The 24975-nt window shown below is 49.5% G+C and overlaps 1 protein-coding gene across 1 annotated transcript in view; it reads right to left on the bottom strand.

Moving 5' to 3' along the window:
- Positions 1-3869: 3869 nt before the first annotated feature.
- VWA3A (von Willebrand factor A domain containing 3A) overlaps positions 3870-24975 on the bottom strand; it is a 60861-nt gene continuing 39755 nt past the window's right edge. The window contains 17 exon segments of the mRNA XM_030300248.1: positions 3870-4595; positions 4912-4977; positions 5169-5266; positions 6823-6946; positions 7960-8111; positions 8549-8693; positions 9716-9860; positions 12670-12778; positions 13947-14084; positions 14936-15033; positions 15568-15678; positions 16601-16691; positions 18191-18343; positions 19406-19476; positions 22524-22719; positions 23451-23595; positions 23741-23815. Of these exon segments, the coding sequence (XP_030156108.1) occupies positions 4926-4977; positions 5169-5266; positions 6823-6946; positions 7960-8111; positions 8549-8693; positions 9716-9860; positions 12670-12778; positions 13947-14084; positions 14936-15033; positions 15568-15678; positions 16601-16691; positions 18191-18343; positions 19406-19476; positions 22524-22719; positions 23451-23595; positions 23741-23815 (1903 nt within the window). The 3' untranslated portion in view covers positions 3870-4595; positions 4912-4925.

Below are 24975 nucleotides of genomic sequence, written 5' to 3'. Positions count from 1 at the left end.
CGTGAGGCCTGGGCGCTGCTGGGCGGGCGCCTCCTGGGGCGGGGCGGGGCTGGGCTCCGGGACCCGCCCCGCGCCCCGCCTCCCGCCCCGCCCACACGCGGCTTGGGAACACCCCCGTTTCTCCAGAGCCCGGTGCAGGCTCTCACAGAGGGGAAACTGAGGCCCGCCGAACAGGGATGGGGTGAAATGGGCTTAGCTGCTGGTAGGGAAAGGACGCAAAGGCCCTGCGTGCTGTCCTGTCCTGCCGCAAAGTGGTCCTGGAACCCCAAGAAACAGTGTTTCTTCCTTCACCCCCTTACCCATCCATCCGCTCCCCAACACGTTCCTGTCTGTGCAGGATGCCTCCTGCCTTCCCTGCCTTCTTCCTCGTCCACCTGTTCATCATCTCACCTGTTCTTCATCCACCTCGTTGTCTCTTCATCCATCTTCCCACACAATTTTGTTTTTGCTATTTTTGTCCACTCATCTATTCATCTTATCCATCCATCCGTCCGTCCGTCCGTCATTCCATCCTTTCACCTTATCCATCCAGCCTTCCATCCATCTAATTCGTTCCATGTATCTTTCTTGCCTCCTGTCCACCCATCTCTTTCTCCTTCCTTCCTTGCATTCTTCCACCCATTTCTGGGTTCATCTGTCCTTGGGGGGGTCATTCCACGTTTAGGGGTGCTTCTTCAGTGCTGGTCCTTCCCTTCCGCTGAGGACCAGCTGGATCACACCATCCCTGGAAAACCCCTTTGCAAGGCGCAGTGACAGAGGGGAAGGCATGTGCCCGGCAGCTGGGTGCTTCTGAGGGCCGACTCTGAGCCCTAAATGCCACCGACACCTGGTTACTTTGGTCTGAAGAGGCTACTGGGAAGTCTTCGCCCGTTGGAGCCTCCTCCGTGGGCATAGGTGGGTGTGGGAAAGAGAAAAGAAAATCTTCGGCAGAACATGCCAGGTGCCAGGTGGTAAGGTATCTTGCTTGCTTAATCCTCACAACTCTGTTTTGGCCCAATTTTAGAGTCAGGGGGACAGGTTCAGAGAGACGAAAAGAGGCTTCAAAGCCTGGCGGGAGAAGGCCATGGAGTCAGCCCTGGCGTTAAATCTTGGCTTTGCCACTTTCTTGCTATGTGTCTTTGGGCAGCTACAAGGCTCAGTTTCCTCATCCGCAAACTGGAAATTGTGTGTGTTGTACGGCTGTGACGTTGTTGGGCTTGGGGCACACAAGGTATATGCCAACAGTATGGTGCCTGCCCAGTCAGGGCTCAACCAATGGTAGGGGTTATCATTATATGAGAGGTTGGGGTTCACACCCGGGTCCTGTGCTTCACCGCTTCCCCAACCACATCCAAACTGTGTGCATCATTCCGTTTACCAAAACCAGCCTGTCCTCTCCCACCCGCAGGGCCACAGGACTCCTATCCCCAGGTCCGGCTGGCGGCTGTTGTCCTGCTAACAGCATAGTTTACGATACAATAGTTATGAGTTGAATTGTATACCTCCTTGGCCCCCCAAATCCACATGTTGAAGTCCTAACCACCCAGTACCTCAGAGTGTGGCCTTGGAAATAGAGTCATCTCATATGTAATTAAAGATAAGTAATATAGAGTAGGGCCTGGTCCATTATGACCGGTGTCCTCATGAAAGCCGGAAATTTGGACACACACATGCACACAGGCAGAGCATCATGTGAAGTTTGGAGTTCTGCCGCTCCTTCAGACTCGGACTTGCAGCCTCCTGAACTGGAAACAATACATTCCTGTTGTTTCAGCCACTCAGTTTGTGGTACTTTGTTACAGTAACACTAGCAAAGTGATAGAAACACCACAGGCCATTTTCTCTGTTTGTAGAGGTGAGTGAAACGGCAGCTATCCAAGAGAGTGACCAGACTGAGATCCACTGGGGCAGGGGTTATGGTCACTGCTGCCTCCCTGAGCCCAGCACCGAGCCTGGCCAAAGCCTGGGCTTGTCAAGCCTTAGTGAATTGTGGGGTTTTTTTGGAAACACCTTGAAGTTTACAACTTTGCCTAGAGGAAGATATAGAATATTTCCAGCACTTCAAACGTCCCCAGTATGACTCTCACAGTCACTATTCTGACTTTTGTTGCCAACAAGAGTTTTGCTTGTTCCTGGACTTCATATAAATAGAATTACTATGTATTTTTCTTTTGCCTGACACTGATCATGAGATGGATGTATATTTTTGAAAGCAGTTATAGCTCATTATCTAATTATTTATATTATTTATTTATTTGTTTATTTATTTATATTTTTAGAGAAAGTTAGGGGGGAAAGGGCAGAGGGAGAGGGAGATACAGAATCTTAAGCAGGCTCCACACCCAGCAAGAGCCCAATGTGGGGCTTGATCTCATGACCATGAAGTCATGACCTGAGCAGCAATCAAGAGTCAGGCACTTAACCTACTGAGCTATTTAAAAAACTTTTTTGGGAGTGCCTGGGTGGCTCAGTCGGTTAAGCAGCCGACTTCGGCTCAGGTCATGATTTCGCGGTCTGTGAGTTCAAGCCCTGCGTCTGACAGCTCAGAGCCTGGAGACTGCTTTGGATTCTGTGTCTCCCCCGTTTGCTCTCTGTCTTTCAAAAATGAATAAATGTTAAAAAAAAAAAACCTTTTTTTTAATGTTTATGAGAGAGAGAGAAAGACAGAGCACAAGTGGGGAAGGGGCAGAGGGAGAGGGAGACAAAGAATCCAAAGCAGGCTCCATGCTCTGAGCTGTCATCATAGGGCGGGATGTGGAGGAGACCCCTGAGCTGAAGTGGAAGTCAGACGCTTACGCGACTGAGCCACCCAGGGGCCCCTACTGAACTATTTTTGAAATGGATGTGTAGAAATGTACACTGTACATATGTACAAATGTATCATAAGTGTATCAAACTGTACAAATGTACAAATGTGTCACAATTTATTTGTCCATTCTAGCATTGGTAGGACATTTAGGTAGTTTCCAATTTGGGGCTCTTATGAGTAAAGTTGTTGTGAAGACATTCTTGTGTATGTCTTTTATGGAATCTATGCAACTGTTTCTCTTGGAGCAGAATTGCTAGGTCGGCAATCCACTGGGTGGGGTCCCCATCCCAGCAACGCCGGAGAGTTCTAGCTGCTCTGTATCTTGGAGAGTTCTAGCTGCTCTGTATCTTGATACTGTCAGTCTTTTTACTTTTCGCCATTCTGGTGGGCATGCAGTGGTATATCATTAAGGGTTTTTGTTTTTTAAGCTTGTTTATTATGAGATAGCATGAGCAGGGGACGGGCAGATAGAGAAGGAGAGAGACAGAAAATCTCAAGCAGGCTCCACACTGTCAGCACAGAGTCTGACGCAGTGCTCGAACCCACAAACTGTGAGATCATCACCTGAGCCAAAATCAAGAGCTGGATGTTCAACCAACTGAGCCACCCAGGCGCCCCTATCGTGGTTTTAATCTGCATGTCACTGATGGGTAAGCCTGTTGAGCACCTTTTTATATACCTATTGTCTATTTGCACCTGTTTGAGTGTTTTGTCCATTTCAAAACATTAGGATATTTCTCTGTTTCTTATTGATTTGGAATTCTTCATATATTCTGCATGAGTCTTTTAAAAAAAGTTTTATGTATTTTTGAGAGAGAGAGAGAGAGAGTGCATGCACCCATGTGGGGGAGGGGGACCCCCCTGATAGAGAGGGGGACCAGAAGCTGGCTCTATGCACTGACAGCAGCAACCTCAACCTGGGGCTCCAACTCATGAAACATGAAATCATGACCTAAGCTGAAGTCGGACGCTCAACTGACTGAGCTACCAGGTGCCCGTGCATATGAGTCTTTTACTAGCATTTTATATCACCAAAAATTTACATACACACACAAAGCATCACTTCAGCTTAAAAGTCATTTTGATTCTATTTAATTAAATAAAAGCAATTTTTTCTCATCTCAGGAAATCAGACCACATAATACATGAGACAGTCATTTCATATGTACACAGCAGGGCCGGGCCCAGTGGACCCAACCCAATTTTCACCCGCTTGAGCAGGGCAGACCTTAATTCAGTTTGGTTGAACAGGTAGGGGGCAGGTGGTAAGGCTCACTGGTTTTTGCTCCCAAGATGGGCTGATGGTGAATCTGCATCACCCCCCCTGGACCAGGGTGGTAGGAAGCAGAGGGTGAGGGGACCAGGGCAGAAATAACATGCTCTGGCTGGTTTCCAGAGCCGGACTCCCACAGCTAAGTTGGATGCTCACAGTTTACTACGTCTGCCCCTGTGGCAGGTTCTGGGGACCTAGGACACCAGCCTCATCCTGGGGGAGCTCACAGCCAAGAAAAAGAGTTGGCAAAGGGAGTAAGGAAGCATGGTATGGAGTGCTAGGCATCATAAATGCTAAGTGTCACGGCCGTGAAAACAGATGTTTGGTCCGGATGCAGTGGGAGGAAGGCTGGAGGCTCCCAGCTCTTGATGGGTCCCAGGGACATCTTCACAGTGGAGCTGATGCCATATGAGTTGTGCCTTGATGGATGAGCAGGAGTCACCAGGCAGAGGGTGGTAAGAAGGGCGTTTCCAGGCAGGCTTGGTGCAAGGCTTCCTAATGAGTGATAATTTTGTTGCTGGAGTGTAGGGTGTGCTGGGGGACAGGGCAGGAACATTAGAGTGGACCTGAGATGTCAGAGCCTTCCCTCCCTCAGCTTCCAGAGAGCCCCAGTGCCTGGGATCATGTTTCCTGGGGATGAACTCTGGGTTACAGCTTTCTAGGATACCTCACCCTCAGGGCCAGTGTGTGCTGAGCGAGTGATTATTTGTAAGACGGCCTTTCAATTTAGAGGAATCATTATTTCCAATCCCTCCCTCCCCCCCATAGTTACTACTACCCATGACACTGAGCATGCTGCCTCGTCCTTGGTGGATACTTACGAGACAGAGAGCTCATCACCTCCTCTTACCTGAGAACCCTTCTCTAGAAAAGAGTGACATTTGGTTCTGTGTTGTTTTTCTTCCGGAGTTGAGACCTAGTGGACAGGAGATGAAGCGAGGAGGTCCCCCTGACGCCCAGATTTCTGGGCCTGGTGGGGAGAAGCAGGCAGGAGCTCTTGCAGGAACGCTGTGTCATCAGCAGGATGGGCCCAAGTCTTGATGAGGCCCGGGGTCTGGGTGGGCTAGAGCCACGAGGCAGGTGTGAGGGGCTGCTCGAAGGGCATACCTGAAGGATTGGGCCTTCCAGAGGAAGCTTCTGGCCTTGGTGATCTCCTGGGCCAATCTTCTCAAATCATCTCCTTCAAATAGTGGCAATACGGGGTCCTTGGAAAGGGGAAATGAGTGTGAAATTAGATTCATTCAATGACTGGGTGCAACCTGAAAATCCAAAATCTCAGGGAAAAAAAAAAAATTAGACCTAATCAAATGCAGCCTCCCACCCAGTGCAGGCAATCTGTGGGCCTCGGTTTGCATACCTCCAGAGACAAGGAGCTCACCACCTGCCAAGGTAGCTACTTTGCAAGTGGAACACTTTGAGGTAAGGTGTCTGAGAGTCAGCGGAGTGGGTAGTGGCGAACCAAGGTGTTCATTGGACTTCACGGCAGTCGGCGCCTCTCTTCTCAGTAGAACAGAAGTGGCACATGCTCCTTATCTCACTGTTACCCAGTGAGATCTATTCTGCCCTTTCCCTATTGCTTCTAGTAAAACAGCTGCACAGGCAGCTTTTCTCTTGTGTCAGCCAGTGGAATTCCAGAGGCTAGAGTTAGAGACACAAGTGCTCACGATCAGCAAGAGAATGTACAAAAGAAAGAGGCTCCCTCTGCCCTTCGCAGCAGGAGAGGAATGATCCCATTCTGCATCTGGAGGCTATTCATAGAACCTGATTTTTTGTGGCATCAAACTGAGGATTTTCGCAACATTGTCAAGTTTGTTTTCCTGGGTTATAAGGACGGGTGAATATTTGTTACTGTCACTTGTGCTGTTCTCTGAACTATTTGTAGTATTTATCCCTAGAAGACGTATTTGAACGAAGGAGTCCTGCAAAGCACTTGACCTCACAAATTAGGCCATGTCCTGTCATCTTTAACCTCCAAAAAGAGGTTCTGGAATTCTGGTTGGTTGTCTTACGTGATGATTTGTTGCCTTGAAAATGTTCTGAGAGCACCATGCTCCCAAAAGGTATAAACACGTGCCTAGCTTTTCAGTCAGACCGGGAGAGGATCTTTGGCATTCTCGTATCTGGCATGTGTGATAGAAACTGTGACTTTACCAGATTTATTACTTAGATCATTTGAATATCTGTGTTTCAATGAATTGAACACAGGGACACAGAAATAAGCAGGACTTACAGCAAAGAGGTTAAGAGCATGAGTGTCTGGGCTGACTTTACCATTTGCTATGTCTTTAGGTGTATTCCTGTCCCTTACTGAGCCTATTTATTCATCCATTTAATGGGTATAATAGTGGTTAAGGGGATTGAAAGGGGTAGTCTGTATAAAGCAATGGACCTGCACAAGTAAGTGCAATGAATGTGAACTGTTCTGTTAGTAAATAACACCTCCACGGGCACCTGGCTGGCTCTGTAGGCAAAGAATGTGACTCTTAATCTCAGGGTTGTGAGTTCAAGCCCCGTATTGGGTGGTTGGGTGTAGAGATTGATTGATTGATTGATTGATTGACTTAAATAAATAACACCTCCAAGCTGTGTTGCTTTCCCACTCCGAGGAGAGCCAGCCTCGAGGAAGAGCAGCAGGGAAACACAGCCCTTTCTAGCCAATACTTCGTATTCTCACAAGAGAAGCAGAGATCTTTTCAGGTGGGGGGAATGACGTTATATCGAGACATCTGAACAGACCTCACTCAGTCGCTCCACAACCTACCCTTTCGTCCACGAAGCCCTTGGTCAGCAGGCCGTGGATTTTGAAGAGTGTGTCCTCATCAACAGGGCAGTGATAGCGGGCCCCCGTGAGGGAGGCTAGATTTCTCAGGAAGTCAACCGCCGCCCTAGTTGGGAGAACAGATGTTCTGAGGCTGGCCCGCTGACTGGCCAGGCAAGTTCCCTCTGCACCCCTAGCCTGTGGGGAGCTTAAGTCTGTGCGGCAGTGGGCCCTGGACCCTGAGGCCCTGTGCCACTGAGACCACGTTGGCATCACCAAGCCCACCCCCGTCAGTTTATGGGCGAGGCAGCTGCTGCATGAAGCAGATTCCCTGCTTCAGGGTCACCAGCTAGTGGGAAAGCACACAGCCAGCACACGTTCCTTAAATGGACACGGAGCCAGTACCTGCTACTACGTGTTGGGGCTGGCAGGGACACAAGCGTGGCCTTTATGAAGCTCGTGGTTTAGACAGATCAAATATGCACCAAAGCGGGGCGCCTGGGGGGCTCAGTCGGTTAAGTGTCTGACTTTGGCTCAGGTCACGATCTCACCATTCTAAGTTTGAGCCCCGCTCAGAGCCTGGAGCCTGCTTCAGATTCTGTGTCTCCCTCTCTCTCTGCCCCTCCCCTGTTCACTCTCTCTCCGTCTCTCTCAAAAATAAACATTAAAAAAAAATTCACCAAAGTAATCACAGTTTTGCCAAAAACATTCAAGTCTTTTTCTGAAGGAGCAGAATCTCTCTTTTCCAACACATGTTGCTCTGCGGTGATCGTTTATAAAAAAATAACCGTGGCAATGCTACTTTAAACGTTTTTCCCATCAATTTTCACAAATGTGCTCCGAGAAAGATTGGGAGGGCGAAGACCACACGTGACCGTGGGAATGGACGCAAATCCATTCTCATACTGGAGAAAGTCAGGACTGCGGTGCCTGAGAGGGGCAAGCTGGAGGTGGAGGGAGGGCTTTCACTCTGATGTAACGCCTGCCTGCACCCTCCTCATTTCTCACTCACAGAGTTGGGCCCCAGAGAGATTGGGGTCTAAAGTGAGTCCCTGGACTGGGCCAGCTGCTCACATGTGTACCTCACACACGCAGCCGTGGGAAAGGCGTACAGCTCAGCCCCTGCTCCTTCTTGCCCACCTGCCTGAGCAGTTCAGGGAAATGGTGTGCAGTTTCAGATCTCTTTCCTCCTTGAGTCTTTGGACTTCATTCAGAATAAGGCTGCAGCTTGTATCTGGCTTCCCGTCGGTCAGGAGGTACAATCCTTCCACATCGTGAAAACTGAAGGCTTTCTGAAAGAGAGCGGGAGGGTGGTCTGGCTCAGGGCTAGGCACTAACCAGGAAGGGCAAAAACGAATTGCCTGCTGTCCCCAAGGGAAATAGTTCTGATTGGATCCCACTGACTTGTCCATTTAGAGTGAGAGACCCTCCCTTCCCCCCTTTCATCTATCACAGACCAAGGAAGCTGCCAAGGTCTAGGAGAAAGCATGGCGTACTTCTGGGCTGGTTAATCCCAGCAAGTCACTTAACCTCTCTGAGCCTCTGTGCCTTCAACTCTAAAGTGACAACGAGGATCACTTTCTCACCAGGTTGTCGGGACAATGAAATAAAGTAACACTTCGTAGATCTAAGAGGGCTCTTTGTAATTTGAAAGCATAATGCGGGATCGGTAGAAGGGGTGATGGTATTTCTGTTTTGTTACGGAGTCGGGCTCGGGGGCAGAACTTGCCAGTAATGCTTGCAAGACTGAGGTGCTCCCCTGAGCACGCAGGTGGGTCACCCACTGCATAGCCTCGTGACAGGCTGCATCTGTGGTCTCCACCAGAGTGTCCCTCCACAGTTGTAGGTCCTCCGCAAAGCTGAGCAGGTTAAACCTGGGGAGGGGAGTGGAAAAGGTAGGGGCAGAGAGAAGGTGAAAGAGATGGGTTAGAAGATGCCTGGGTGAAGTAACCTCTGTGAGGACCATGCAAGCCTATCAGTGTCAAGACCCTACATCGAGCCCCGGGGCCCCTTGGGGAGAATGAGAAGGAGGAGGTACGCGCTGACGATTCTAGATGCAGATGAAATAGATCGGCACCCCACCTCTGTGCCACTTACAGGTCATGTGATCTCTGGCAAATTACTTAATCTCTCTAAGCCCTAATTTCCTTTTCTGAAAATTGGGGATAATAATGGAAATACCTCATTGGGGCACTGTGAGGATTGAATGAAATCATGCACATAAGGTGCTTGGCACACAGCAAGTGCTCAATAAATGTTTACTGTTATTAAGGCAAGGATGAATCCCAGTCTAGGACCAGTCTCCTACTGTCTCCTAGGGTCAATTTTTCTGGGTAGAGAAAACAACCCCAAACCCCAATCTCTTAAAAAATCAAGTTGAGGGGCGCCTGGGTGGCTCAGTCGGTTGAGCGTCCCACTTCAGCTCAGGTCATGATCTTGCGGTCCGTGAGTTCGAGCCCTGCGTCGGGCTCTGTGCTGACAGCCCAGAGCTTGGAGCCTGTTTCAGATTCTGTGTCTCCCTCTCTCTCTGACCCTCCCCCGTTCGTGCTCTGTCTCTCTCTGTCTCAAAAATAAATAAATGTTAAAAAAAAATTTTTTTTTAATTAAAAAAAAATCAAGTTCAGCTGAAATCTACAATTGAAGGCCACCTGCTGGTTCCTTTGCTCTGTTTGCAATGGTCCCTGGGCCAGAGATGGATTTCTGAAGGCTGCTTTATTTCTGCAACAGGATGCAGAGTTACTGCTCAAATAAGCTACAGCTCCAGGCTTGTGAGCGGTGAGGAGGGAAGCCCAATGAACTTCCCCTTTGATCTTCCTGCCTCACAGCCACTCACCCCCTTCCCTCTCACCTGTTACAGCGCTTCCTGCCACGCACCCACTCACCCCCTGCCTCTCACCTGTCACAGTGCTTGCGCAGCTGTTCCCAAATCAGCAGAATCAGCTCCGTCTTCACCTGCTGCAGGTAGGGGCCCATGGATCCCGACGTGTCCACCAGGATGCACACTTTGCTCTCCAAAATGGTGCCAAATAATCGGCGGCTCCCTGCTCCGAGGGCGTGGGGGCAGAGGCAGGGAAGGAGTGAGGGGTCGCTCCTGCCACTGCTGGCTTTTCTCACGGCAGCTATCAAATACAAGGTCTACCAAATACACCTGTTGCCTCACTGGTCAACAATCAGATGTTAGCCCACTGGGAGATGGCCTTTGTGATGTTGTCGAGGGGTGAGGGGCGTCAGTTGTCCAAGGGCAGAGTCGGTCAGTGGCCTGGGCTTTGGGACATCACAGTTTCAGCTGTGTCTTTGCCTGTGATCTGTGATCACCTGCACAAGAGGTTGTAACCACTCTGGCCCGAGTTTCCTCATCCCTACAGTTAAGCGCCTGGACTAAGTGGTGTTACGGTATTGTTTGGGGCTGGAAAAGATGTTATGGAGCACGGAGTCCGTCAGCTGGTCAACAGACATCAGCGGAGCCCGGCACTGTGCAAAGTGTGATGGAGAGAGGCTGCCTGGCCTCCTGGAGCTGAGAGTTGGGCAGGCAAGACAGATGTTAAATCCATAGCTATGGCTCTCCGAGGGTCATGACAGAGCAGTAGTGGGAAGAATCTGAGTTCGGTGGGTGAGCTACCACTGCAGGATGGGCAGCTAGCGGAGGAAAGAGGTGAAGGTGTGGAAGGAACAGCCTGGGCAAGCCTGGGCCTCTCTGCTCAAGGACAGAGAGAAAGACTGTGGAAGGAATCAGGAGGACTGGATGGAGACCCTTGCCAGGGTCACACAGACTGGCAGTGACCACTGAGAAACCCATGTCCTCCAACCCACACTTTAGTCAGACAACCACTAACCCTAGCCTTTAGTTTCACGAGGCTAAATACAGAAGTGACCCAGGGGAAAGCCGAAGAACAGAAGACAACGCATCCAGCGTTCTTGAATCACGCCTCAGCGACCTTCCTGGAGGCAGTCGTAGAAGAAAATGGAAAAACTGCCACAGAAAAGATCGGCTGCTTTCCAGGAAAAGATGGACTGAGCTGGCTGGACCCACTGGCCAGGAACCTTCCAGGACTCATCTGGGGTGTTCCCTGGCAGTGCTCATGTCCACATGACAAGAGAGGGGTCATCCTGAGGCATGGGCGACGTTCCATGAAGATGGCCAGCCAGCCAGTTGAGTCGAGGAAACTCCAGCTGCAAACGGCTGGCCGATCCGTCTTAGGAACCAGATGGTGGAAACAGTGCGAGCCACCAAGCCCCGTCGTTTTGACCTCCTGCATCTCTCTGACTCCGCCCACTCCGTCCATCTCTACCATCCCCACCTCTTCCAGCTAGCCCAGTCTTTCACCCGGGCTACTACGAGCTCTATCCCCTCAACAATTTGTATTCCATGCAGAACCAGGGCGATTATTGCCAATGCTAACTTGATCATTTCCCCCTATTTAAAACATTTAGTGGCTTTGATTGCTCTTAGGATAAAGGACAAAGACTGGGCATGGCCTCATCTCTCTGGGATGGTCTCATTCTTACTCTCCCTCGTCCTCAGCCACACAGGCTTCCTTTTAGTCCTTATACTCAGCACCGACCCCCCCCCCCGACCCAGCCCCCAGCACCTCAGACATGCCTGTCTTTTCTCTCTTTGCCCAGGTAACATCTATTCACTCTTCGGATCTTGGCTCCTCAGGGAAGCCTCCTGTGATTTTCCTATCCAGGCCCGCTGCCCCTCTTAGAGGCTCTCACTGCCCATACCTATCTCCTCCCTACACACGTCACCACCGTGACATTAGACTTGTCTGTGGGACTCTTTGGTTAATGTCTGTCTCCTAGACCATATGCTCCACGAGCTCAGGGACCGTGTTGGGTGTTGCCTTCCACCATCTCCCCAGCACCTGGTGGGAGAGCAACACACATTTGTTGAATAATGAACGAGTGAATAAGTGAAGCAGCCCTGGGTTTGGAAGTGTTGGTGGTGTTTTGAAGTACTGGGTGGCACTGGGGTGGCAGCATTGCTGATCTTCACACCCTTCCCAGCAGCAAACGTGCATTGCGATTGGAGAGAGGCACACAACCTCTTTGCCCCCGTGTCAGCCTCTGACGCGACGACTACACGTGGCTCTGGCAGTGCCCTCCGGAGGCTTTGGAAAGCAGCAGTCATCACTATACCCCACTGCACATGGTCTATTTTACCAGGTTCTACTGCAGAGGATTGGATCTAATGAATCTGTGTGGGACCCTGAGGAGCCCACATAGGGACCTCTATAAAAGCCTCCCTCCCTCCTTCCTCCTGTTGTCCCAGGAACCCTCCAGGCCCCAAAGCCTAAACACTCTCCTGTCCAGCTCCGGCTATCTGCCTGGCCTCTTGAACTTGATGCTTCCGGCCGTCTCTTGATCTCCAGCCCACCCTCCTCTAGGGTGTGAGCCTGGCTCTCCTGGGCCAGCCCTGCTGTCCACCTGCCCTGAAGGGGCCTTGGTGCCCTCTGTAAAGAAGAACAGGGGATTCTTCTCTGTCAGGACTTCCTCTCGTTTCTGCCTTTGTAGACAAGTTCTATGGGGGTCAAATCAATGTTGAATTGAGCCTCTTGAGAGAAAGCCCCTCAGTCACATCCAGGAAGGCAAGGGGCGGGACATGGCCTTGCAGGGTGGGCCTGGACAGGCCTGGTTCCCTTCTGGTGCCCACCGGCCCATGCTCCACCTCCCTGTCATCCGGCACCTTGCCTGACCTTGGAATCCAGAAATCATGTTGTAGCTGGATGACCTTCCTGGCCTCATCCCTGACCTGTGCACCTGGTCTGGGAAGGACTGACCCTCATCCCTGGGTTGACCTTGCACTTCCCCTCATGCCCCTCCACCCTCCAGGACAGCAGGCAGGCTCACCAGACAGCAGCCACTGCAGCCTCTGGACATAGCGCCTCATCACCTTCTCCAGACATGTGATGTATGCTTCCATTTCCCTGGGCGTCCACTGGATATGTCTCACTACCCCCTGGATTAAGACAAGCCAAGGCAAACTTTGCCCCATCAGCTTTCTTCATATCTCCATCATCTCCTTAAATAGTTTAGTTGGTTGCGGTTAATAATTTCCAAAAACCTCTATTAGGCATATATATATTTGCTTAAAGGCTTTTTCTTTGACCAAACCACTAGATTTATGGTTCTAGAAGGAGTAGGGGAATTGGGATGATGGTTTGGTGGCACACGCGGTCACTGAAATGATAAAAAACATAGCATCTCTAAATTTTAAATTAGAAAACCCTTCATGGTAGGATGGGAAGTCCATAAATGTCAAACTAAAAGATGACCTTAGATGGAGAAGGGCACAGCATGATAAAACCCCCATAAAATCCTTCTGGTGAATAATTTTGCATTGGTGGTACTTTTGGCTTTCTAGTTTCCCCTAACATCAATAACGTCACATAAAATGGCAAGGATAGAAAATGGGGTCTTCCAAAAACAAAAAGAAAAGCAGCATGATTCATTTTTCATTTGTACTAAATTTACTTGTTCCAGTGTTTTAGCAATGAAAAAATTATCCCCAAACTAGAAACTAGAAAACACTCCCCCCCAGGGGAGGAGGGAACCCCCCGATGCTCCCCATCTTAACAGAATCATCAGCAATATTGGGGTACAGAGTTCTGCTGAGTTCTTCAGCCAGTACCCTATTCTCAGCAACTATTTTCTGTGTGTGTGGTTTTTTAAAATTTTTATTTTAGAGACAGACAGAGAGAGAAAGAGTAGGGGGAAGGAGTAGAGGGAGAAGGAGAGAGAGAAAATCTTAAGCAGGCTCCATGAGGGGCTTGATCCCACGACTCTGGGATCATGACCTGAGCTGACCTGGGATCATGACCAGAGTCAAAATCAAGAGTCAACCGATTGAGCCATCCAGGCGCCCCCCTCAGCAACTATTTCTAATTCTCACTCCATGGAGCCCTTCTAGCTCTGGAAGATGGTGTCAGGCGCCCTAAGGAGTTGACTTTTCTTCCAACAGTATCTGCATCCCTATGTGCCAAGAACAGTCCCAATTTTGGATAGAAGCAGGAAGAGAAGCCATGTACATTCACATGGAGTTCTCACCAACACATTGTGCCATTTGAAGCTGATCACAGGCAGGAGGTGGGAGAAAGGAAACAATAGCAACAAAAACCATGACTTACATTGATCTCTATACTGGGCAGGATGTTGCAGTATTTGGCTGACGCCAGCCCCTGGGCTGACTTCTGATGAGTGCAGCTGGGACCGATGTATCTGGAGATTTCCATCCTCAGTTTTTTGAGCCCATAATTTGCTACCCACTTTAGAATAAAAGAAAGAACTATTATCTTGGGTAATGTAGGCTTAATAGAATGATGGTCTGACTCATCTATTAAAATGTTGTATTTGAAATCTGTCTTGTGTTTGCAGTGTGGGGTTTCTAGGTCTTCATGGAGCACCCAGGGCATGTAGATTCCTTCCCCTGCACTGGGGAGAGATGCACAAGAAATACCGGCAACAGGGAACCTGCTACTTTCTAGTCTGGTGGACGCTGTTGCTTTTCCAATAGCCATTTCAACTCTCTCCCACAAAATTTGAGTGGAAAGCCATGACTAGTCTGAAGTTCAGACTCTAAACCAATTAGGGTGATCTCTGTCTCCTTGTCACGGTGAGAGATACAAGAACGGGCAGGCTCGCGGCAATCAAGCATGGCTCCAGGATCGAGTCAGGCTCCAGTCAGAACCAAGCTCAGACTCTTACTGAATGGTTGTGGAAAGAGACTCTCATTGAATGTTTGTATCTTCAGGATATGAACAAGAAGGGGGATTTGTCCTGCCTGCAGCCAGAAGGTTCTGACACCACTAAGTGCTTTACCCAAAATATACTTCAATTAGTCATCAATCCTAGCAGATATACAACTGGATTCATTTTACAAACGGGGACGCTGAGATTGGGTGTAGCTAAATGACTTGCCCAAGGTCACCCAGCTAGGAAGCAGCAGACCCAGGTTTCCAACACAGGTCTATTTAAACTCTTTCCCATCTGCCATACTAAGCAGCCATTGTGAGCACATGCGTCTCCACGTCCAAGTATGTCCACCTACCTACGAGTGGAAGGTTGGCGGAAGGGATTATTGCTTGAGGGGTGTGTGCAGGTTCCAAGAACTTAATACCTCTTGGCTTGAGCAAACTGCATCCTTCCTGGGCAACTGGATAGAAGAGCTAACCCTTCGTATTCCCCTTCCCTGAGGGTATTTCTTGTAGACCGAGCCTAGGAGAAACAGAGTGAGGTTACCTCGTGCACCTCTCTTCCCTCTCGCCTCCACTCCCCTCTTTGGCTTCCTTTTGCATTTAATTTCTCTGTCAATCAAATCAGCTGGAAAATTCCTTAGGCCAATTTGCTGAAGGGTAGAGGGAGGCTGTTAGGTGGATCAGGGGAAGCGTTGGGACCTCGCCTCTCTACACCTCAGTGAATCATTACTGGGGGACTTGTACCATTTTGCAGCAATCAATTGTGGGGGTGGGGAGTGGGTAGGGACCCGAGGACACTCATCTCCACTCCCTTCCCAATTTCCCAATCAGCCTCAGAGCTGAGGACACTGCCTCTGATGGAGGATGAGCAGTGTCAAGAACTCGCATGCCCATTTCCCTGGACTGGGAGACCTGAATGGTTTGAGGATACGCCTGCTCTGGAGACACTGCTGCCCACATCCTGGGACAGCTGGAGGGGTCTCCCTACCCACGGGCCTGCTGACCTTACAGTTCTTCCAGGGCCATCCAGACATCTGTGTAACCTCCTGCTTACCCACATTATTCCCCGTCTCCGTATAAAACAGTGAGAGAGACGTCTCTGCTTCCCTCCACTTGGTCTTCCTCCTCCATTCTGTGGTCCCTTCTTTCACTGGCTGGGCTGAAGCTGGAGGAAAATTGGCCTGTTGGCTGGAGCAGCCTGGTGGGGTCATGCGGTGACGCTGTCCAGCTTGTCTGGAAGATTTGTCAATTTCAGCTATGCTCTGCCCTTGAAATAGGCCTTCAAGATGGCCTTGAGGTCCTCAGGGACTACCCCCAAGTCTTCTGGCCTCACCTGCATCGGCAACAGCTAAAGCTGCCATTTACCAAGTACCGATGTGTGCCAGGCGTGGCGCTAAGTGCTTTCCGTAACCCGTATCAGCTTATCCTCAACGTGCCCCAGTTTATAGTCAAGGTGAGTGGGGCCCAGGATCCGTAAGGGCACAGCAAAGATTCTACCCAGGTCTTGCTGACTCCACAACTCTGCTCTGAACCATTCTGCTATGTCTTTGACATTAGAAATAAGATACACGGGGGTGCCTAGGTGGCTCAGACAGTCAAGTATCCAACTCTTGATCTCGGCTCGCATCTTGATCTCACTGATCGTGAGTTCGAGCCCCACATCGGGCTCTGTGCTGGCGGCACAGAGCCTGCTTGGGATTCTCTCTCCCTCTCTTTCTGCCCCTACCCCTCCCTCCCTCCCTCCCTCTCTATAAACTTAAAAAAATTAATAAGATACATGGTCTTGCTTCTATGAGCTGAATACTTAAATAAAAATACTGAGGCCCTGTCATGACCAGCTGGCACTGGTCATTATCCTTAGCCGGTCTTGGGCCTAAATTTCTTTATCAGTGAAATGGGGAACTAATAGATTACCTGTCACACAGGACTGATTATGGTAAGCTTTACTTGGGACAATCTTAGCAGAAGGGTGAGCACATGATAAAGACTCATGATCATCAGTCATTTTGGTTACCATTATAATTAATACATGTCTTGGCCATGCCCTCCACCCCCCTACCCACCAGCCTGAGCACGGTCACGCTTACCTGGTGGGACGCCTGCTTTGCCACTAAGTGGCTGCCATGTCAGAGCTTCCAAGGGGGAGCTCTTCTTTCTGTCACGGTCATCTTTAAGGCTCTAGAAAACAGGCCGTCTTTCCTATCAGTGGCCTGTTCTCTGTAGCAGGCCCAGACCATGTGTAGCTTACTCCCATCCCAGGGGCTGTGTTTCTGGAAGGTTCTGCCCAGCCTAGAGCCAGCCTAGAGGCATCGCCTTCCCCTGCCTTCCCAAATTCTGGGATGAAACCCCAGTCTCAGCCTGTCCGTTAGGAAGCCATGCAGGGAGGGGCCTATGGGAGTCGATTCCTCTGACATGTTTGCCCCATCTCCTGCAGCAGATTCAGAGGCGACTGGGTTTTGAGGTGAAAAATTGTGTGCGTGCGTGTGTGGGTGTTTAATAACAGGGAGGGAGGGCATGCTAGCATACCCGTGGGATTTGCCAGAACTTGCTTCAGTTACCACCCTTCTTCCTAGGACTGGGATTTTTGGGCCTCTAGCATGACAAGCAACCATTTGGGTAACTTCTGTGCCTTCTTGGGCATCTCAGTTTTAAGGGAGGAGTCCTTCATTACTGGGCACAAGTGCAATGTGGCAATGGCTGAACAGAGTTACCCAGGGCCTTGGACCAACCAGCTCACACCACTGGGTGAGCTGCTGTGAAAAGGCCTGGCTGCTGCTACCTGGCCCTCATTCCAGGAGCCTCTTTGGAGGCCTTGGCACAGCCCAAGCCTCTTCACTCTGAATCTGCTCGGAAAGCACCGAAGGCCCAAGACACAGCCCCTGAGACTCCGGGATTTCGTCCCAGAATTTGCATCTGGGCTGGTTCCTGGAACCTGCTTGAATTCTTTGAATGAGGGCAGAACCTGTGTGGACAGAACCTCCTGGAAGTGCAGCCCCCGGGCTGAGAGTAGACGACACAAGATCCGGACTGGTCCCCTCATTCTGCAAATGCATTATGTTTGCAAGGATCTGTCCATCAGTGAAACACTGAAGAGCTCCAGGTATTTGCTGCTTCTGCTCACAAGCACTGTGGAGTCCGGAGTCATTCTGAGGTCTCTCTGATTTCTGCAGTGGGGTGGATATTTTAGGTAGGACAGGTTGGATCGGCTGTGACGGGGATAAGGCCCTAGCAGGCACAGGTCTACCCTCAGGGTCCTATCAGGCCCCTGCTAAGCCTTGGGCAGCAGTGGCTCCCATGGCAGCAGGAGCCCATTAGATACCCTTTGCCCAAACAGACCCTCCAGGATAAGCCCTCCTGCCTTACAGCCATCAGATGTAACAGTGGGTGCCAATTCCATGGAGTCCTTAGTACCCGGCACAGGAATCAAGCTGAGATAGCCAGGCAGAGCCAAAGGTGGGTGGAGAGGAGGCCAGAGATGCCCCCAGAGCTGAGAAGCAGATCCCCCAGAAGAGGGGGAGCTGGAGGTACCCCCGGGACATTGACCACTGAGCACCCTGCCCCACCCTGCTGGCCCTGGGGTCTGGGAGAGTGGCCTGGGTCATTTTAAGATCTAGGAAAGACTAGGAGACAAGGTGGCAACAAAATCCACGCTGTGTTATTAGGGAGGGGAGTCAAACCATTCTGGCCACCGAGGAAGCTGTGGGCTTGGAAGAATAGAGTTTCCTGGGCTGACTTCTTTGCTTGAACATCTTTGGTTTTTCTTTCAGGAGGGCTGAGCTTTCCACTTCTTTCCCAGACTGGTTCTTCAGTGAGGACACCAGTAAGGCACACTGCAATGGGGACTGGGCAGGTTAGCAGCACCCCAGCCACGGTGTGCCTCCAAGCAGGGGGCAGACAGAGTGCACATGCACAAAACACACACACACACACACACACACACACACACACACACACAGCAGGAGAGACTGGGTCCATTGGCACCTCTGGGCTCCTGTTTCTGGGGCCATAAGCACTGTGGATCAAAACTATTAATTGTAAGTCCCATGTATGTAGGGTGTGGGATCCCTCAGGCACTGGGCTAGTTAATTCCCTGGGGGTCCCAAACCCTCGTGCCAAGAAAGCATGCCAACTATGCTTTTAGGGCAAGTGCTATTTAAAAAAAAAATAATGTTTACTTCTTTTTCAGAGAGAGAGAGGTGGGGACGGGAAGAGAGGGAGAGGCAGACACAGAATCTGAAGCAGGCTCTAGGCTCTGAGATGTCAGCATAGAGCCCAATGAGGGGCTTGAACTCACAAACCACAAGATCATGACCTGAGCTGATATCAAGAGTTGGACACTTAACTGACTGAGCCACCCAGGTGCCCCCCTTCCTTGCCATTTTAAACAAGTATCCAGTGCAATTTTTAATTTAATTTTTATTAAAAATTTTTTTATTAAAAAATTTTTTTAACGTTTATTCACTTTTGAGGGACAGAGAAAGACAGCACAAGCAGAGGAGGGGCAGAGAGGGAAAGAGACACAGGATCTAAAGCAAGCTCCAGGCTCTGAGCTATCAGCACAGAGCCTGACGCGGGGCTTAAACCCACGAACTGTGAGATCCTGACCTGAGCCCAAGTCGGACGCTTAACCTACTGAGCCAGCCAGGTGCCCCCTGTGCAATTTTTTCAACACCAACCAGCACTGACAGCTAGGAAGGGCTACAGAGGGATTCTACTCAGAGACCTCAGAAGGAGTATGGCCCTTCTACCACCTTAATCGCGGACTTCTAGCCTCTGAAACGGTGAGAGAATAAATGTCTATTGCTTTAAGCCGCCTAATTTGTGGTACTTTATATGGCAGCCGCAGGGCACAAATAGAGAAGGGCAGTCGTTTGCCCACACGTAAGGCATACCTTTTGGGAGTAGTTGAGAGCCTTTTCCATCTCAGACACGATGGCATTGATGTCATCGCTTTCGTAAATACCTGGAAGCAAGGCACATCATGAGCATGGAGGAGGGGTGTAGATCATGGAGAGCGTCCATATCTCTTTACATGAGGGCTGTGTGGAGGTGACCTGAGCCCGAGGGGCAGGAAGGGGTCCTGATGGGCTGTGCTGACCAGGTCCCCCACCCCCCACCCCCACAGCCCCACCCAGTGGTGAAGGGGATGGGCAGGTACATTGAAGTTACCAGTAGTGGGGCCGGCCCCAGGACCCAGTGGCTTGCACGCAGCTGACTGCCTTCACCCAGAGGAAGGACAGGCTAGGAGTGATGGTCCCGCTATTCCATTGAATAAGAAGACCCACCTTAGGATTAAACTATCTAGTGTCTGAAGTGAATATTGGTGACTTATTTGAGAGGGACTGGAATGTAATGACTAAGAAGACAGACTCTGAAGTTGGCCTGCCTGGGTTCAAGTCCTGGTTCCACCGCTTACTAACCACATGCTTTTGGATTCTGTCTCAGCTTTCCCATCTGTAAAATGGGGATAACCTACTTCAGAGGATCATTGTGAGGAATCAATACTAATACATGCAAAATGCTTGGAACTGTGTCTGGCATATGATAACTATTCTAGAAGTGTGTCCTGTTATTAGCAATCATCACCGACAATAACTTCTATGTATATGCCCAATGCTTTTCATGGAAAGAGCTGGGAAACAGGGCCCCAGGGTTCCAGCCCCAGCTATGCCACTGATTTTGTACCACAGGTAACTCATGTCCTTGGGAGTCATTTCTTCATTTCTAAATCAGAGAGGGTGGAATGTACTAGTGGGTCCTGAGCCTCAATCACTCCTGTGTCCCGGTCATGATTTTGCCTTATCTCCATACCACCTAATCCATTATCTGTATTATCGCTTTTGTTACTTAAAAGCATATATATGTATATATGTAATTGAGACATATATTATTGACATAATGTATCACATAATATGACATGATATTAGTTTCATGTGTACAACAAATCATTTTGTTATATACATGAATATTTATATATATTGTGAAATGATCATCATAATGTCTATCTAACATACTTAAAAGTATATTTTATTTTATTTATTTATTTTTTTTAAAGTATATTTTAAAAAAGAAAACTTATGGGCATCTGGGTGGTTCAGTCGGTTAAGTGTCCAACTCTTGATTTTGGCTCAGGTCATGGTCTCACATTTCATGAGATCAAGCCCCATGTCAGGCTCTGCACTGACAGCACAAAGCCTGTTTCGGATTCTCTCTCTCTCTTTCTGCCCCTCCCCCACTTGAGCGCGCTGGCTCTCTCTCTCTTTCTCAAAAATGTATAAATAAGACTTTAAAAAAAAAAGAAAAAAGAAAATTTATGTCACTTTAGAAAAGAGAAAGTTAGCACTTTTTTTTAAAGTGTTTATTTATTTTTGAGAGAGAGAGAGAGGGGGAGAGAGAGAGAGAGACAGAGCGTGAGTGGGGGAGGGGCAGAGAGAGAGGGAGACACAGAACCCGAAGCAGGCTCCAGGCTCCGAGCTGTCAGCACAGAGCCTGATGCAGGGCTCGAACCCACGCACTGTGAGATCATGACCTGAGCCGAAGTCGGACTCTCAACCGACTGAGCCACCCAGGTGCCCCTGCACTTTTTTTTTTTTTAAACCTAATTTATTTATTCATTTTTAACTAGGCTCTAGGCCCAATGTGGGGTTTCAGCTCATGCTATGGATATCAAGAGTTGCTGACTGACCCAGGCAGGCATCCTAGACAGTGAGTACTTTTTTTTTTTTTAAGTTTAATTATTTTGAGAGAGAGAGGTAGGCACGAGTGGGGAAGGGGCAGAGAGAGAGGGAGAGGGAGAGGGAGAATCCCAAGCAGGCTTCATGCTGTCAGCACAGAGCTGGCTTGATCCCACAAACACTGAGATAATGGCCTGAGCTGCAATCAAGAGTTGGACTCTCAACTGACTGAGCCACCCAGGCACCCCAACAATTTCTTTTTTTGTGATAGTTGTAGGGGATCAGAATATGCATGCCATCCCAAAATATGCCATTTTGGCATAGGATTATTTTGAGCTGAAGAGAGTTGAGAAACAGTCAAAAAGTTCTCTACCCTCCTCCCACCTCCATTTGCCTAAGAGCAGGATGTAAATTTCCATTTTAGGGTGTCTCCCTCTGCCTTGCCAGGAAGAGGAGGAAAAGCACCGGAAACAACAAACAACCCTGGTTGTTACTAAAACAACCCTGACCTTATGTTAGTCCCCTCCTTCTGTTTGCCTTCCCACAGTCTACCGCCCCTAACCCCCTTTCCTTTGTCTTGTCATTTCTTTTTTTTTTTAATTTTTTTTTAATCTTTATTTATCTTTGAGAGAGAGAGAGAGAGACAGAGAGAGAGAGAGACAGAGCGTGAGCAGGGGAGGAACAGAGAGAGAAGGAGACACTGAATCCAAAGCAGGCTCCAGGCTCTGAGCTGTCAGCACCAAGCCCGATGCGGGGCTTAAACCCACGAACTGCGAGATCATGACCTGAGCTGAAGTCGGACGCTCAACCGATTCAGCCACCCAGGCGCCCCTGTCTTGTCATTTCTTTACAAATGCCTTGTCCTTGGTTAAGACCCGATATTGGCCTTAACATATTTTTAAGTCAGGGCACCTGGCTGTGTCAGTAGGAAGATCCGTGCGACTCTTGATTTCAGGGTCATGAGTTCAATCCCCACACTGGGCGTGGAGCTTACTTAAAAATAAATCACTGAATAAGTAAGTAAATAAAATATTTTTAAGTAGGCTTGCTTTTTTTTTTCCTTTTCCTCTAAAAAATTGTGATAAAATATGCTTACCATAAAATTTACCATTTTAACCATGTTTTAAGGGTACAGTTCAGTGGCATTAAGGATGTTCATATTATCTTGCAATTCTCACCACCATCCATCCCTAGAATAGGAATTCTGCTTTTTCAAACGTGATTTTCACACGCCCTTTTTCTGGAACATATCTATGGCACAGGGAGCTATGTTGGTACCAAGACAACTTTCTGGAAGGAAGGAGGTACAGGGGCCTGCCAACACTCGTTCATGCACCTGTGTCTCCAAACCAGTGGAAACGTCCGGCCGTGGCCTGGGTGATCTCCCGGTAGGCGGCGGCTGTGTCGGTGCGGCTGGCATAGCGGGCAGGGGGCATGATGTCCATCTGGGGCTCGCCCACGTAGAAGAGACATATGTTCAGCTGGAGATCGCAGCCCCCACAGGCCTCAGCCATGTAGGCGCTGAGCATGGGCTGTGAGGGGAGAGAGGGCAGGAAGGCCTCACAGCTGAGGGCTCCTGTAGCGACTGGTTTCAGGTCAGTTGAGCCTAATCCTCCTTCTTCAGGGCCTGTTGTGTGCCTGGTCTAGTACTAGACGCTGAGGACAGAAGGATAACTGAGCTTGGGCCACAATTTCTCTGTCTTAATAGGTAAGGCCAGGGGGGTGGACCTGAGAGCCTGGCCATGCCGAGTGTGGTCTAGGGACCAGAAGCATGGATGTCTCCCGGGAGCTCGACAGGAAGGCAGACTCTCAGGTCCCAGGCCAGGCCTTTGGGAACAAGGTCTGCATTTTCACAACATCCCAGGTGACTTTTCTGCACATTAAAATCTACTTTGTTGGGGGGGGGGGGGGGCCCTGGGAGGCTCAGTCGGTTATGCGTCTGACTCTTGGTTTCAGCCCAGGTCATGATCTCACGGTTTGTGGAGTCTGCTTGGGATTCTCTCTCTCCCTCTCTCTCTCTGCCCCTTCCCTGCTCTCTCTCTCTCTCAAAATATAAATAAACTTAAAATGTTTAAAATAATAAACTTTAAAAAGTAAAATAAATAAATAAAAAATAAATAAACTTTAAAAAAATTAAAAATAAATAAATAAATACATAAATAAAATCTCGTTTGGAAAATCATTCTGGGGAAACCCGTCGCTAGGCGTCCACCTAGGGGAAGATGTGGGGTCAGAAAGGATGCCCAGGACGAGGCCTACCCACCACGTCCTGGTCAGGGATGCCACCCGTGAAGAGGTAGATGCCCTGAGATTGGTGACCGTCTTTGTCCTTGAAATCCACTTCCACAGCCTTCCGCAGAGCGCTGAGGACGTTCCTGCTGCCGTGACACTGCAGAGTCAGGGCCCAACTAGGAGGCAAGGAGGGCCTTGCTGAGGGAGGCTGGCTGTGAGGCCCTGGAGGGAGGTCAGGGATTCTGGTGGAGAGGGGGACAGAGAAAACAGCACCGCAGAGGCCGCCCTGAGACACAGCAGGGGCCTCTGACAGTCACCTACCGCCAGGCGCTCTGCAAGTTTTCGTGGTTCACGGCAACCATCTCTGGCCTCCAGCTTTCTATTGTGCTTCCAAACCTTGGCGGGGAAGGAAAGAGGGTGTGTTCTTAAGCAGGAGATCTGGCCACTCTACACCCCAGGTCTTTGGGCTCCCAGGTCTTTTTGGGGAGCAAAATTCTGACTACACCGAAAAATGCTAGGATGTCCCTGGCCTGGGCCAGCCGCAAGATTTCCTTGCTGGTCCTGAGGTGTCACAGTACGTTCCCGGTATGAGCAGAGCTGAGGGGCTCTCAGTGGAGACACAGAGCCAGGACCAGCTATGGCCAGGGTTCCTTTCTGATACCAGCTCCCTTCTCTGGGTGAACTCCCCAGCCCCAAAGGAGAGAGTCATTTCCCCCTTTTTAAATCCCCCTAGCACTGATTCAGCCCCATAACTCACTTTTTTCACTCTGTCTGCACGATAGTTTTGAATTAAGAAAAAAAAAAATGCATCATCTCATTTTCCCATGAGGCAGAATTTAAATCCTTGAGAAGAGGACTGGGTTGCCTTTCTCAAAGGCAATCCCTTTTCTAGCTCAAGATTAAGTCTTCTACCTGATCTTCTGAGACCTGCTGCCCACAGACGTCTCCCTCCCCCTCAAACTCCTTCCTCTTCTCTATTCCACTCTTCCCCCTTGTCTCTGTGAATGCTCAAGCCTATTCTTTTTTTTTTTTTTTAAGTTTATTTCTTTATTTTGAGAGAGAGAGAGAATCCCAGGCAGGCTCTGCACTGTCAGCACAGAACCTGATGCAGGGCTGGAACCCATGAACCATGAGATCATGACCTGAGCTGAAACCACGAATCAGACACACTTAACCAACTGAGCCACCCACGCACCCCAAGCCTGTCCATTCTCAAAAATAACTTCCTCTTTCTACCAGGGACTCTCAATTAGCTACTTCTCTTTTGTATGTATGGACGAGCTCCCTGGAAAAACAATGTCCCAGCATCTCCTTACTCCTCAACCCACTGTAGTTAAGCTTCTGGTAGGTTCTCTGGCAAATATTAACAATGACTTTGGTCATGATCTCACCATCCTGAGATGGAGCACTGCCTCTTCAGCACGCCGACAGTGCAGAGCCTGCTTCAGATTCTCTCTCTCAAATTCTCTGTCTCACACACACCGCCCCTTGCACACTTTCTCTTTCTCTCTCTCAAAATAAATAAAACTTAAAATAAAACCAATGACCTTCTTCCC

Source organism: Lynx canadensis, chromosome E3 (assembly GCF_007474595.2).
Source record: "Lynx canadensis isolate LIC74 chromosome E3, mLynCan4.pri.v2, whole genome shotgun sequence".
In the NCBI taxonomy this organism is placed as follows: domain Eukaryota; kingdom Metazoa; phylum Chordata; class Mammalia; order Carnivora; family Felidae; genus Lynx; species Lynx canadensis.
This window is presented reverse-complemented; position numbering and strand designations above follow the sequence as displayed.